The following is a 16,201-nucleotide window of genomic DNA, read 5'->3' as shown; positions in this document are numbered from 1 at the left end:
CAGAAATCATTTTCCCTTTAATTAAAAAAAAAAAAAAGAGTACAAGGAGCCAATATCTCTAGAATCCAAATTTTAAAACAAAAATAGATAATCAAGAACATGATGAATCCATTTATATACGTGAGTGGGAAAAAAAGAATATCTATTGTATAAGTTTTCTCTGATGCAAAACACTGTTTTGAATTACCACTAGGAAACAGATTTTTTAAAATTAAAATATATTCAAAACAAAAGCTCCACTGCTGACTAAGTATCATCCTTAGAAGAGCCATGTTAGTTAACACAGGCCTTTTAATTAAGAACACAGAGCATTTTCAAGGCAATTTTTTTAAAGAGTGCCATCTAAGAAAATCACCTTCCAAATCAGTAACTTTAGTCGACAACTGAATGCCTGGCTCCCAAAATAATACATAAATTTTTGACAATACATTTAACTCATTAGAAAGACATTACGGCATTTTATTACTCTAAGGTGTTTCTCACTTGTTTCCAAAACAGACCATCCCTATCTTACAGACTTTTCCTAGTTCAAACCTAACTTACCAACAGGGACTAAGAATCTTCTGACACTGTCTGCAGTTAATGAAAGCTCTCTACATGGGGAAGGGAGAGTTTGAGTTAAAGCTTATCCACAGGTCTTCTTAACTTTCCACTTGCTTCGAGCAGGCTGTTGTGATACACTGTGACTTCACACAGTGGGTATTAACTGAGTTAATTCAAAGGAGCTGAAACCTCATTGATCCTAATTGAAAGCAATACACCCAACCAAATACCTTCCTACCCCATCTGCTCTGGTCTGCCACCAGCTATTCAATACAAGAGAATTAATAGTTTCAGATATTCTAACTGACCCAATAAAAGCACTCATTTAAGCAGGGCTGCATTAACAAAGTGAAAAAACAAGGGCAAAATGGGTTCAAATGGAGCATTTTACTCCTAGTTGCCTTTAACAAAGCTGAAGAAGGCTGATTCTGACTTTTCATGTGCAAGACTTGATAAACTGAATGGGAAGGCACTCAGTGATCAGCCAACGGGCATTGATGAATGGTCATTAAGACCCCCCTGCTCTTAGGGAAGACCCGTCCACAAAGTGGCACACCAGCTTGAAAGGGCGGACTCACTAATGTCCAGATCTCTCCGCTTGCTTGTTCCACTTTCAATTTCAGACCACTGGCCACCAAATGAGGCTGACATATTGGAAAATAATGTTTTATGGGCGAGTGGTAAAAAATAAAATGGAGGCATTAGCTCTGCTTTCAAATTCAAATCTGCTAGTTTTGTCAGACCCCAAAGGTTTTGATTTTCCACCCAGCTGGAAGCTATTAGTGTTTTCTAAAGGCATCCCACTGACAGGGCAAACCTACCTAATGTGTGAGCTGTTGGGCTAAGATGGACCTCTCTTTTGGATGATTTCCTAACTTCTCATCACTTTGACAGTCAATTAAATAGATACAACACCTAATAAAAATGTACATTAATTTGTTTCTGCCACTGAAAGACATCTGAAACTGTATTAAATAAAGGCCCTAATAGGTTGTCTCCTGACAAAGATAAATCCAATAATACACTGTCTGTAAGGAAAACAAACGGTTTTATGTTTATACAGTTAGGCTACAACGTCAGATGCAGCCAACCAGAAAGAGATGAGTGGGACAGAAAAAAAAATTAAGTTAAAAAGTTCAGTGAAGTATTTTATAAAGGTAAGAGGAAATCTGCCACTTTTAAACTCCTTAATATAAATACTGGCTGTAAACAACCAGACACATTCACACTATTTCCCTCAGATACTTCCTTTGGGGGAAAGGACTGGCAAACACCTGTATCTCCCCTCAGCCAGCCCACAGAAGGGCTCACAAGAACTTTGCTAAATCACAAAAAGCACCAGGAGACGTGATGGCCAGCTTGAGAATTTGAAGGTTATATAAACATCACGGGGTCAAAGGGTTATTTGGGGCTGTCCAAGAGGGCCTAAGTGGGGCAATAAGGTGGAATCAAGTAAAAGAAAACATGCTGGATAGAGGAAGCTTGTCTTAATAGGTGATTATACCAGACATCACAGCTGCTTGGATCTTTTGCAACTAGATGACAAAGTACCATACGAAACAGTGTCTCATGGAGAACATGCTGTATGGTCTGTCAAAAAATCCAACTCTACCAGGACAAGTGGCAGGTCAAGAGCTAGAGGTCATGACCCCTTGCCTTCACCTGTGACTTGTCAAACCAGAGGACTCAGGACCCTTTGATTTCTGTCTCTCCAATCAGTTAGAGTGAGTTAATGTGCTCTAAACTGTGATTTGAAGATTCCAATCATAACACACTTTTAAACAATAGCGATGACCTAAGCTGATAAGCCACAATGTCTGATTTCTTTTTTTTTTAACCATCTTCAATATATAGAGAATACAATGCTAGTTATAACCTTCCAACAATTTTTTAGGCACTATTTTTTGATTCTCAACTCTGGGTGAAATATAATATCCTCTACATATGAATGAAAAGACATGTATCAGTATATTTAAGTATGGAGGGACCATGTATATATATTTCTGTAAAATGAAATCTGTTTAAGATAAAATATCACATGCCACAAATAAATAAAATCTGTCTTCATAATTACTGTGAACTGTTTCTAACATTGCTGAGGCCTTTAAAATATTGCAATATACTGAAGTTTTTTCACCAACAAGCTTTGATTTTCAATATCTACTATCAAAATAATTCTGAAATGATAAAAGCTTTAACACTTGCATTGTCTGCGCGTTGCATTATTTAAGTGCAAGCTCCAAACACAGCATCATTAGTGCAGATTAATCCACAGGCACCAGCAAAGGGTTAAATTATTTTTAAAACTTTAAAGTAAAACACTTCCTTAGTAATCCACAAGGCTGTGTATTAGCTATATCAATTCTGCCTCTTCATACAAAAGCATTTTCCTATAAAAACAATCACTCTCTACTTACATGTAAAATCTGCCAATAAGTTGCCATTTAGTTTCCTTGAATGTCTCTTACCTACAAAAATCACTCAACTAATATAAAAGACACTCTAACTATACCCATCCCTTACCATTTGACAAGGACTATAACACTATATGGAAAACCTTTGTTTCAATGTCACCAGCTCCCCATCCTGACTAATGGCTAGTTAGTTTTGTTAAAAGCAAGGGTGATGGCGTATGCTCCAATGAACTTTCCCTCCTCCCAGCAGCAGAGACAAAAACCTGCAGCTCTGCTCTGTGCAGGCAGCCATCTGGACAGCTTTCCCTGGAAGCCCAGCCCACACCACACTGCAGGCAATCGGAGGGCTCCAGAGCTCTGTGGGGCTATTCATGACATACCAATTTCACATTTTCTGCTTGTACGCTTGCAACAATAAATGCTAATGAGGACTATGAATGACAATTTTAAAGACAATAAAAAGGTCTCCAAATCCCTTGCATATGGAGACACTGTTTTCAAAACTTCACCTTCTGTTACAGAGCTTTTGGAGTCCAAAGAAGAAAAAAAGAATAACCTAAGGAAAGCAATAAGATGATCAAAGCACAACTGAATCCTTAAGTTTTCGAAAGAAAGCAATCTGTGTAAGCCGAACAGACCACAGAGCCCATCACCCCTATGGACAGCCCTGTGAACGCACAAGGTACCTTTATCTCTACGACCTTTGCTTTCAGCAGACATGTAGCTCAGCAAATGCAATTCCTACAAAACACCGATCTTTTTTTTCAGAGTTTAGGAATTCGAAAGGCAGCATTTGTCCAAAAATAATATAATCATCATCATTAATCACACTTTGGCAAAGTAAGTGTTTAACATCCCACACATCTTTAACTAAATGTAAATGCAAAGTGGTCCTCTTCTGAAAACTTCTATTCTCAAAATAATGCAATGGTTCTGGGTGATGAAACTATAAATCATGTTTATGTTCCTCTTTTAATTTTTCTCTATTTTCCAAATCTTCTAAAGCGAGCATGTATTACATTTTTGAACCAGAATAAACAATAAATATTACTTTCAATACAATGAAAGTGCTGAACAAAAGATAGAAATGTATTTGACCTTGATAGCAATTAAACTATTTTTCACAGCAACAAAAATAAAACAAAAGATTCATCTTACTATAAATTGTGTGCAGGGTAGTCTTCTCATTTACATGGATTAAAACACTTTCAACAAAATCCACCAGGTGGAGCAAATACACAGCAATAATAATATAAAAAAAAAATCCCAGAATCTTTTCATCATATTCTCCCCCACCCCACCTCCCCCCACAGGACTTTTATCTCTAACAGACTCTCCACTTCTCTCTCTCCACATTGAAAATTAGTAAAATCTATCCATACATAATAATTTGCCACCTTTATAAACAAATTCAAACTTACACAAAAAAAGATGTTCAACTACCACTGATTCCATTAAACTTTTCATTCCAAAACTGCTTTATTTGTTCAAATAATACCCAGCACAGTGTATATGCTTTTATAACAATATAAATTTTTAAATTACTGGTTCACTCTGACCCTACTGGGTTTCGTGGTCATGAACCCCCTTCTCCTCCTGCTTCACAAGACCAGGCAGCAGAATAGAATGTAATTCTGTACATTTTGAAATACACCGCACAGTAGTTAAAACCTACAAAACTCAACCGAAGAATTCTTACTCTGTATGGAAATTTCACTTCTGACTGTTACTAAAAGTACTCTTAATTGCAGGCACCAGACTACTAAAATTTTGGAATACTGTGGCTTTTTTATCTGTTATATATACCGAAATGTCCTATTTTGATTCCTGATGATCAATTAACACATGTCCACAGTTACTAATAAATTTGGGCCTTTCCATTTGCCTTTCTGGAGTAATTCACTTCCTCCCAGTCTCTTTTCTCACGGACCTGCTTTTTTTCTTACTGTTTTCACTCCACATTTACTGGGCACACTCAGCACGAGGCACCAACGCCACTTTCTTACTACTTTGCTCTTTAATTCCTGGTGCCACCACCTGCAAGCCACAACTCTTCCCAGACACTTTCCAAAGTCCTCCAGGTTTTTCTCACGTTATACACTCCCTGCTGCTAAGGCCTAATACTGTAACTGGCAGTAACGTTACTCGCATAATAAGAAAGCTCTAGGTAGACAGAACTTCCAGAGAGCTGAAGCTTGAAAGAGGGATACCTGAAGTTTGTCAGTGGAGGAGGACACCAGTCAGAAATGTTGACTGCGGCTTAAATTATATTTACATGTTTTCTTTTCTCATCTTTATACTGATGTTGAAAGGGAAAGACTCGGAAAGAAGTGCAGCAGGCTGATACATAAATAAACATGCAATGCCCGAGGATACACATAACACTTATGGCAGAGCTACTTATGCTAGTGCATAATAGATCATGGTGATGCCAGCTCCATCACAAGGCGCACCAGGCTAATCCAATTATTTAAATGATTATATACTTTTCGCTGGAGTGGTAGACAAACACATAAAATATTGACATTGCTTCCATAAATATAATATGAAAAATAAGCTTTGAAAATCATTCCTACAGAACTCTCCTCTGCAAAGTCCCAATGTCTTTATTCTTTGCAAAGAATGGAATCAATTTCTTGGAGCTGGGCTCCTGCACAACCCAAAGGTACACACTGCTCTCTTACCTGCTGCAACTCCTATTAACATTAATGGGATGCACATATGTGCATCGAAAGGGTAAATGCCTTAAGTTTGCATGACAGAATCCTAATGAAGTAGTTGGAAAAAGCAAATCACTGCACATGTATTCACACTTTCCCCTCCCTTTGCAGGAAACCCCACCACCACCACCTTGCCCTCCCCCCCGACACCCGCCCCCCAACAGCACACACATTTCATCAGCCCACACTGTGGATAAAGAACCTGCTGGATTTCCTCATGGAAAGGCAACACCTTGTTACACTCTGGGGATCTCCCAAATGGCTCCATCTCCAAGCATTCCTCAGAGTCTTCACCCTATACGACTCTCAAATTGGCCACACGTTTCTGTCCATCTAGTATGTCTTACCATCCCCAGCTTCATCAAAGGGTGTGGCCCTTCCCACAGCAAATGTCCAAGTCCCCATATTTAAATTGCATGGAAAAGGAAAAAAAGAAAATCTTCCCTGTTCTATCACCTTTGTTTAAAAAATGGACTATTCTGTTTTCATGGACAGATGAAGATTCCAAAACAGCCTCATAAAAATAACCTCTGAATTACTAGTTTCATACCAAACTACCAGTGAATCTGACCCAAAAAGGCAACATGGGAAGGAGAGTAAAGAACAAGAATTAGGAAAATAAGAACCCATTAACTGAGACCAGTCCTGCACTGGTTAACGTTTGTGGCTGCTGATAGAGATATGTGTTTCATGGCAAGGCCAGCGTGTAAAATGAAAAAGATCTTTAAACTCATTAAAAAAAAAAAAAAAAATCAAGCACGTTGTCAGCTTGGTCCAGAAAGAGAGAGAGAGAGGAGGGACACAGCACTGGCAGGAACCTCCAATTCCTGACCAAACCCTCTTCCACACAATGACTCCAGAAAGCAAAGGAACCGGGGCGGGAGCCAGCCTGACGCTGGCGGACAGACAGGGCTGGCCGCGCAGGATGTCGGAGCGCCAGGCGGCCGCGGAGATACCGGGCGTTCACACACCCGCCGGCGGGCTGTTTGGCTCTTCAGGTAATTAAACGAGGAAGCGGGGTGCTGGGGGCGGGCCTGACCCCGAGGCTCCCGGGCGCCCCGGGTCTGCAGACCGACTTCCGCGAGAACCGCCCGGAGCATCAACACAGCAGCTCTCTCCTCCCTGTTTCCTTCTGCACCTCTTCCTAAAGCTGACCCAGAAACACATCCTCTCCACACAAACAGCCACACCAGGCTCGGAGCCTCTGTGTGCTGCAGAAACCTTTGTGCTGTTCCCTGCCAGAACCCTCCAAATTTTAAAAAGCAAAAAAAAAAAAAAAGCCCTCATGGCAGGAACTTCCTCAAGATTCATCTAAGCCACATCTAGGGGAAAAACAGGGGCATCTTCAGCAAGATGTGTTACTCAGAATACTACCCCGCTAATCATGTGTCTTCGCTTGCACCCATTTAAAGTATGAATCTTTACCCTTAGAAAGCTCCCCAAGAAGTCACTGATTTTGATAAACTAGTTCACAAATGAAACACTGGTGGTATGGTGTAATGAACACTCTTCTTTTCCGTTTTGATAACGAGCATTATGGTAAGCAAATACCACCTAGGGTCTGGTGTATTATGCCTCATCCAAAATCTTAATTTTTAAAAAAATTCAAAAAGGTTTCTTCTCTACAAAGAAAGTCACTAGGAGAACTCAGGAATGTTAAAAACAAATCCCTTAAAAGATAAGAAAGTAGAACATGCACATTAAGTAATGATTAGAATCATATAAATAATATATTCTTTCTTCATCTCAGAATCCATAGAGTAAAATATTGGCTGAAAGAGACAGAGAGCAAAAGAGAGACGAATACAAAAGCATGCCTGCTTGTCTGTGTTCAACACAAAGAACATTAAATGAAAACAACTGGCACGCTGCCAAATTCCTATAGAGGCAAAGAGATTCAAATAAATTGATTTCACGCATCACACTGACCTGGGATCAATGTGCAGTGCTACAATAAGCTCAAAGCTCCATGTGGGGTAAAGCCCATTAATGCTATCAGACCTCTCCAACATGAGCAAGAAAAACGAAAAATAAATGCAAATGCTCTCAAAACTCAGCAATTTTGCTTAAGAAAATAACTTTCTTCTTTTCCTAATAAAGATACAAATATCTGAAGGTACACAGCACCACCTAAACATTTTTATTTTTAAAAACACAAGTGTGGCTTTTGAAACACATACAGTATCTTAAAATTGGTACTAATAAATATCCCATTTGAACATAAATACAAACACTTTGCAACAAGTTTCCTACGTCACAACTGCTTCCATTCTAATGCCCGTGCATTAGATGACCAGTTAATTTTTTTATATGACAAATACTGGACCCTTTCCTTAATGGCTTATAAGAGCACGCTCCTCAGGCTGGATACCACTCCTAACTGTCCCAAATCTGCCCAGTCCTCACAAAGACACACAATAACACAGCTGTAGAAAACTGGACATTGTGCATATTTAGGATATGCTTTAAAATACTAGGGGAAACACAGTAGCATTTTGCCTTTATCATAAACTCCCATCAAAGCTGGTGACTGTCCCTAAGGCATCATTTCTCTCCTGGCCTCCCAAAGAGACAGGCTTGTCTCCTGGTGACCCCCGCCTGGCTTCAAACAGGGACCAGACTCTCCAGCACCACCTCAGGCCACTGTTGCTTACTGCCCCAACTGTTCACCGGCTCCTAGTTCTTTGTTTTTTCTGCTTCCAGATTACAATCCCAAGAATCCAATGGACTCCACGTTTTCTGTAAATTTAAAGTATGTGATTTCTGTTTCTCTCTACTTCTTGGCTCAACCCCATATTTATCTGTATACACCCTCTACCATCACACAAAAAAGAAAAAAAACTAGGAGTAAACTTTTCAATGCCACATGAAACATAAAGAAGACCCAACAGTTATAAAATAGGCAAACACACACAATTAGATACATATATGCACATATATACGTGTGTGTACATACATGTATACGTATACTGTGTGTGTACACACACATCATTCTAAGTAAGCATACTCACACACACAAGAAAGAGAGAGAAGAAACTCAGCAGGGTGTTTTTGATACCTGATGCTGAGGCTTGGCATTTACATATTATAACAAACAAAATGCATTAACTTGTTTTAAAATATGTCTCTGTCATGCATTTTTGCTTTAAATGTGAATCTTCCATGCTGCAACGGTCACAGAGATATGCCACATGACTGGAAGAGAGCACGGTTGTAATGGTGGGGGGAGGGGGGCCGAGGTGGTAAAGACTCTGACACTACATACCTGCAATACACGCTCAAGTTTTAAAATCCGATTTTCTTTTCCAATTTGAAATCTGCACCTTATATATTTTGATCATACTGTTAAACCACATCCCCATACAGATACATAAGGCAGAAAGCAGAGAATTATATCCTCTGTGGAACAAAGTGCTTTCTTCTGATGGAAGATGAACAGAAAGCAATTCTAAAACAAGGGTTGCTGTTATTATTACCAGTTTGTTTCCTTTGTGCTATTAACACCTTCCTTTCTGCTCTGGACTTGAGAAATCTTGTCGCTTTTTTTTTTTCCTCTTGAATCTCCCTCCCACCTCCCACCCATTCCCACCCCTCTAGGTTACTTAGAGAGCCCCAGTTTGAGTTCCCTGAGTCATACAGCAAATTCCCATTGGCTCTCTATTTACATACGTTAGTATATATATTTCTATCTACTCTCTCCATTTGTCTCACCCTCTCCCTCCTCTCTGGACTTGAGAAATCTAATCAACAAAGATTTGAGTTCTCAAAATATTAATTTTTAGTAACAATAGTATGTTGGTAGGAAGACAGAAGCAGAAGTGAGAGATGTCTCAGCTACTCAGTAGGCTGAACTCCTTGTCTTCTCTTTTTGAATTGATGTCTCTCACTAATTACGGGAGAAGAACATCCTAAGAGGATGATGAAGACAAATACAGACAGAAACTAAATCATGACTTAGGTTATCTCGAAGGAGCCTATAATTGCACAGAGTATCGTTTCACTTTCTCTGGACTTTCCACAACAAAACACCCTCATTTGCCAAAACCTTCTCGGAAACTTCAAGAACAAACCAGTAAGTCTTCATAGGAACCACAAGAGTAGATGTTATGTGTGTGCTGGGTGGGGGGGTGGGGTGGGGGGGGGGTGTCTGTGTTTCCAGAACACTGGCCACGAAAGGTAAATATTTTGCTACCCTCTTTTCCATATAGTCAAGCAGGCAGTCACAGGACCTCAAAAACCCCCTCCTAATCGCCGGAGTGCCAACCAGTATCACAGAACATTTGTGTTACCTCTCTATCCTTTCTTAGCACGGCTTATCTTTAGTCATCGGTACTTCTGCTCCACTCCACTAAGCCTGAAACAGAGCTGGCTGCTGGAGGCATCAACTCTCTGGAATTCACAATACAAGGCTGTCCTTAATTATTAAATGCTGCAGACTTGAAGAAGTCACTTGCCAACTGGGAAACAGTTTACACTTTGTTTACAGTTTTCCGAAAGTTAGATATCACTTTTTTTTTTAATGTGCCTATGGACACATTAAAATGAATTCTACTTAGAAAAGGACATTTACCCACAAGTATTTTTTTTAATCCAAAGCAAACAGAAGAAACAATAAATTGAATAGCATTTTTCCCTCTTTAGTCAACAAACTGTTTCAGAAAATACCATCTCTTGTTACAATAAACACAGAAATCGTGGCATAGTTTTTACTCTTTAACTCCAAGTACATCTTATAACAGATGTATTACGAAACATGGCAAGAAGCACAGCAACAAGAAGAGGGGTAAAAACAAAATTGGTACTTAATCATTTGCTCTCAAACAAGGGATCTCACAGCCAATCCCACATCCAAAGATTTCAAAGACAATTTCTTAAAATATGTAATACAAATATTTTTATCAACCAGCACTAGAAAAATAAAGAAAAATCTTCACAAGAATAATTTATTAGGGAAAAAAAAACACAAAAGATTGATTTTTGGCATGTAAGTAAATCACAAAGTCAAAATATTTGTCTGTTCCTTACCTTGACAATATTCAAAGTTCCCCTTTTTCCGGCAGTCACCTATTACTAAACTCAGTGCTCTCCAAGTGTTTCTTTTGACAGATATCATTCTCCACCAATCGCTCTGCTAATTTCCTTTCTCCTTTTCTGACTGGGACAGATATTATGTTCACCAGCCCAGAGATCAATCTTTTCTATTGACAACAACAAAGGGAAAAAAAACGCATATATCACAACCAGTCTGAAGTATTACACCCATCTACTTAAAATACTAGGCCAGTTTTGTTTAAGAAACAGATACAAGCCCTTCTAAATTTTAGAAAAATCCAAAACAACTCCCATTTTCTGATTTCCTCCAAGGCTCTAAATCCTCCAATTATCTTGACTCAAAGCGGGATACTACTCTTCTTTCCTTAAGTTGGGTCTAAAACATACATACATCAATACCTTAAAAGGATACATTAGATTTTACCTGTTTTATTTTTTACAAATTAATCTGTCAGTTATAGCTTCTTTAGAAAATGCTTTTAGACACTGCATTTTTTGTTGTGGTTTTTTTTTTTTGGAATTTTACATGCAAGTTAAATCGTATTTCCAAACAACATGGTATCCCCATTGTTTCACTGTTCTGAAATTTACATACTGCCATCATTCGAAACAACTGATATCGGTAACTAATCATCTTTATGCAACCAACCAGTTTGAAAATATTAGTAACAGCAATTGTTAGTGAATCGTTTCACCAAATAAACCAACTTCTACTGCTTTTTATTTTTCCCTAAAGCAATCCAGAGAGCCTCATTTGTCCTGCTGGATCTGTCAGGCTTACCATTCATTCGTTCATTCCCAAACGCCCACTATTTATTACTCACCTACTATTACTAGTACCACCACTGCTCTGAATAGAACAAGTATTACTATTTAGTTCTAATAATCCATGAGATATAAATCTACCACAATCATATGCACATAAAGCAATAACTCAATAAATGCAAAAGCACAGATTTATAAAAGCAGTCTCAAAATATTACTAAGGCTATTATTGCCATTTTTTAAGAGACCAGACTCTTCCCTAGAAATAGAAATTGGTGACTATACATGCTCTAATGTACATAAATAAGTTAAAAAAGCAAACGTCCTTTATACACAATATTATGACTCTTCTATCATGTAATCAGTTGTTTCTCATTCTTAATGGCAAAATTTAAATATATATATATTGTAAACAGAAGATAAATAAGTACTATTGGGAAAAAAAAGAAAATGGATACTTTTCTTGGATTCAGGTATGATTTCTGATATTTAGTGCCTCAACATCAACAGTAAGGAGAGCCTGATACAGTAAATCCTACCTGTGTGGGCCATATTGAAAAATCTCCATTAAACAAATGAAGGAAGCCAAGTACATACAAATCCCCTAGAGTCTAAGTCTTTTTCCTCCTTCTCATGACTGCTAAACACCAGACTACTGTCTGGGTTTATTATCAGAAATGGTATAGCGGGTCTCAGTTTTGAGGCACATAAAACTACCATGTGGATAAACTTTTATAAGATAAACCTCTCAATTATAACTGATCTCCCAGTATAGAATATATTGTTTCACTTTTTAACTTCACATGTGTCTGTTTCAATCAGAGTATTCTGAAGTGAATGGAAAAAAGTTGGCAGGAAGATGGTGTTACAAAGTATTTCCAGTGTACATGTTTTTCTTAAATGTTAACATGGCATAAAATATACATTCAGGTAATACACAATGTAAACCTCAAGTTACCCCCGAGGATTCTTCCTACTCAACAATTCTTATATATGAAACATTATATCAGTCAATAAGATAATTCACTTAAAAAAAAAAAACAGGGGCACTAAGACTTGGATTTCTCAAAATAATGACTGGAGTATTACCTTTGTGCTTCACACCTCCAACACAATAAATGGTCTTTTGATATAAAATAACAATAAAATGAGTAATGGTAATGAGTACTAAAGAATACACATTTGGATTATTTGTGATACTTACACACTAAAGTCTATATCACATGCAACAGAAATTTCTCTTATCTTTAATATTGCTTTGTTCCAATCCTCAGCCATTAAATCTGCAAAAATCTCATTATGAAGCGAACATATACTGAGACCAGTTTAAAAGCTAAACTCTACCAAGAGTAGAATGCCTCAAACAATTTGTAGTTCTACAAGAGTGTTATTAAAAAGGCTCAACATGCTGTATTACCATGGAAATTGTGGAAAACATACATTCCCAAACAAATATTACTTTTTCTCAATGGTATGAAGTAATGAAAACCACATGTGTAAATCTGCGATCCGTGCAGTAGTTCAAGCTGCAGCTAACAGAAAATACAGAAAGTGAACTCTGCTATATAAAGGATTCTTGTTACAGAAATATAATGTGAAAACCAGATGCAGACAGAAACTCTTAATCACAGATGGGAATGTAATCACTGGCACACAGAATACTTTTTTGATCAATCTTAACCATATGTGCAATGTATTTATTTTCTAAGGATTGCAATAACTTGAGAGAACCTTCTATTTGAATTCAGTTAACCTCATATTTATAATGCTTTTATCTTACTCCCCCATCCCTTCAATGTGTACACTGAGCCAAGGTTTTAAAAGGAAGAGTTGCTGGCCTTGGCAAATCCTTCTTGTATCAGTTTATCTTTCAAAGTTTTAATAGGATGTAAAAGACTACACACATCAGACTCAACCTCAAAAGCGATCAAGTGCAGTTCCCCATTACTGTGTTTCTCAATCACTGCCAGGAAGCCCTTCACTGTCTAAACACATTTCTCTTTAGAATTACATCAACATTTGGGGCATCTTTTCCTTTAGTAAATAAGACACAGCTATTCCAAAACTGAGGATTTAACACACCTCTTTTTATCAGTCTGAAGTGAATCAACTCTTAATTTTTCTGTTTCCTTTTCACAAAAACATCTTGTAACATAAAGACTGTCCCTTTACTTTAATAAAAGTACAGTTAGTTTTCTGTTCCACAAAAGGAACCCACGATATCATAACCAACTTAGAAAACATTTTATCTCAGTAAGCACAGCCCCTAGTGCTGGGCTGTATAGCCTACACCTGTCAAGGCCTCCACAATCTCATTTGTAGGACAGTTCTATATCCCCCTGCTTTGAAACAGCCTCACTTAGGACTACATTCAACTTCTAACAGGAAATGACTGGGACACTGTTATTTGGCTGTCCCTTATCAGAGGCACCCCAATCCAGTCCTCTTGCCTGGAAAATCTCATGGGCGGAGGAGCCTGGGAGGCTGCAGTCCATGGGGTCGCTAAGAGTCGGACACAGCTGAGCAACTTCACTTTCACTTTTCACTTTCATGCACTGGAGAAGGAAATGGCAACCCACTCCAGTGTTCTTGCCTGGAGAATCCGAGGGACGGGGGAGCCTGGTGGGCTGCCGTCTTTGGGGTCGCACAGAGTCAGACACGACTAAAGCGACTTCGCAGCAGCAGCAGCAGCAGCAGCAGCAGCATCAGAGGTCACATGAACTAAATTTCAATACTCCAACTGCACAAGATTCCTTAAGCTTCTATGACATATACCCATCCTGAGTCTCCTTCTTTCTTCTAACTATTCACTCCCTGATATATGCATAGAAACATAGAGTCCTTCTTCTCGCCTCATTCTGACATTCAAGACCCACCATGATTTGACACCAATCTGCACCTTTTCAGCCTCTGCTCCATCCATCCCCTTAGAGGGTGCAGCTCTTCAGTGGATAAACTCCCACAGAATGCAACATCTCATCTTTATGGATTTGTCCATTAACTCCTCCAGACTAGTAGACGACTAGTTTCTCCTCAGCTCAGGTTTCCCTCAAGTGTAACCTCAGAGACGGTTTCCCTCCTGTCCAAAGTCAAGTCTTTCCACTACCAGAAGCACCCCCCACCATTCTCTCCAACATTGGTGTTTTAATTGTCTTCATTGCATTTAACACTATGGTGAATAATGTTACAACTGTTTCTATTGTATGCCTCCTACTCCTAAACTATAAGGTCCATTGGAGCAGGGGTCTTGTCTGTTTTGCTTATTACTCTATCTTCCATACTTAAAACTGTACTTGGCACCTAAGGAGAATGAAAGAGATGAATTCCACCTAATGAAACGCTATAAAGGTCCAATTCACACCCAATGAGCATCACAAACATTTCCGTGACCACTCTCAAGGTCTACGATCATTCTTTCTTCTTTAAATTGTAACAGCATTTATGGTCTATATCAGGCTGGGCAACCTTTATCTTCCAGATACTGTTCATACGAGCCCATTCCCATCAATACTGTACAAACCCAGGCTGCTATGGAAATCACGCAGGGCATCCACAGCTAAGAAGCCAGCCCTTCCTCCCAGAATAAGCACTAGGAAACCACGATTAAGGACTGCAAGTAGCATTAAGTCCATACAACCTTCCAGGTTGTTATGCATAGACTTATCCCCCAATTGAGTTTACCAAGCGGGCTTCCTGCTCTGGAAAAGGATCCCATCTTATTCTCCTCCTGTCTTCAGACCTTCAATTCAGTTCAGTTGCTCAGTCATGTCCGACTCTTTGCGACCCCATGAATTGCAGCACGCCAGGCCTCCCTGTCCATCACCATACCTTGATGCAATGTATGCATTTTGTTCTAACAGCCATGAGAGGGGCCAGGTTTAATCAACAGTCTTCAAGCCCAGTGCCTGACTCACAGAAGGAGTTCACTCAATACTGGCTGAGGGAACAAAGGAATAAAAGATAACTTAGGCTACCTTGTCTTTCTTCCAGCTTCTTCCTCTTATTGTGATAAAGCACTATTTTAAAATGCTTTAAAATATTTTCAGATACTTTAAAATATTTTAAAACACTTCAGTATTTAAAGATTAAAAAATTAAACAGAGGGCAGGTGACTGATCTATGAATTATTTTCAGTTAAGGTGACAACATAGGGTGATAGTTAACAAACCAGGCAACTGAAAATAGTAGGAAGCTCTAAAATTTCTCCTCTGATATAGATATAATCTTCAATAAAATAAAATCTCCTAAAATGACTGTTTCTGAGCTACACTGACCACTTAGAAGCCCACTCCACACAGATGGACTGGAATTTCAGGTCTTAACACTTACGAGCTATTTGACCTTGAAACAAGTCACTTAACCTTTCTAAGCTTTAGATGTAAATCTCTACAACAGGATGATTATACATAACTCACCAGGATGAAAGAAGAGAGAATCAATTGAGAGCAGAAAGGAGCAATACCTATTTTAATATTATCATTTAAAGCATTAAAGCACTAGGTCACTATTCAAAAATGACCTCGTGTAATCACAAAAATCTTTTCTGAGAGTCACTGCTGTGCTAAATTATGATCAGTCAACACCACCAAAATATGTGGACCTAAGCTGCAGGTCCCTAAACATTTTGCAGTGGAAAAAAATAAATAACCACAAGCTAAGGTTTCGTGATTCTTTTCCTCATCTAATTTCATCTGTGAAGATCACCTA

The 16,201-nt window shown here is 38.6% G+C and overlaps 1 protein-coding gene across 5 annotated transcripts in view; it reads right to left on the bottom strand.

Moving 5' to 3' along the window:
* RUNX1T1 (RUNX1 partner transcriptional co-repressor 1) overlaps positions 1-16,201 on the bottom strand; it is a 150,968-nt gene that overhangs the window by 113,420 nt on the left and 21,347 nt on the right. For 3 of the 5 annotated variants that reach the window (XM_069600632.1, XM_069600631.1, XM_069600636.1), the window contains exon 2: positions 10,703-10,875. The exons of the other annotated variants lie outside the window; for them this stretch is intronic. In XM_069600632.1, the coding sequence (XP_069456733.1) occupies positions 10,703-10,790 (88 nt within the window). In that variant the 5' untranslated portion in view covers positions 10,791-10,875. The remainder of the gene's footprint in view (positions 1-10,702; positions 10,876-16,201) is intronic. 5 annotated transcript variants of the gene reach the window in all.

This window comes from Ovis canadensis, chromosome 9, assembly GCF_042477335.2.
Source record: "Ovis canadensis isolate MfBH-ARS-UI-01 breed Bighorn chromosome 9, ARS-UI_OviCan_v2, whole genome shotgun sequence".
Taxonomy (NCBI): Eukaryota; Metazoa; Chordata; class Mammalia; order Artiodactyla; family Bovidae; genus Ovis; species Ovis canadensis.
This window is presented reverse-complemented; position numbering and strand designations above follow the sequence as displayed.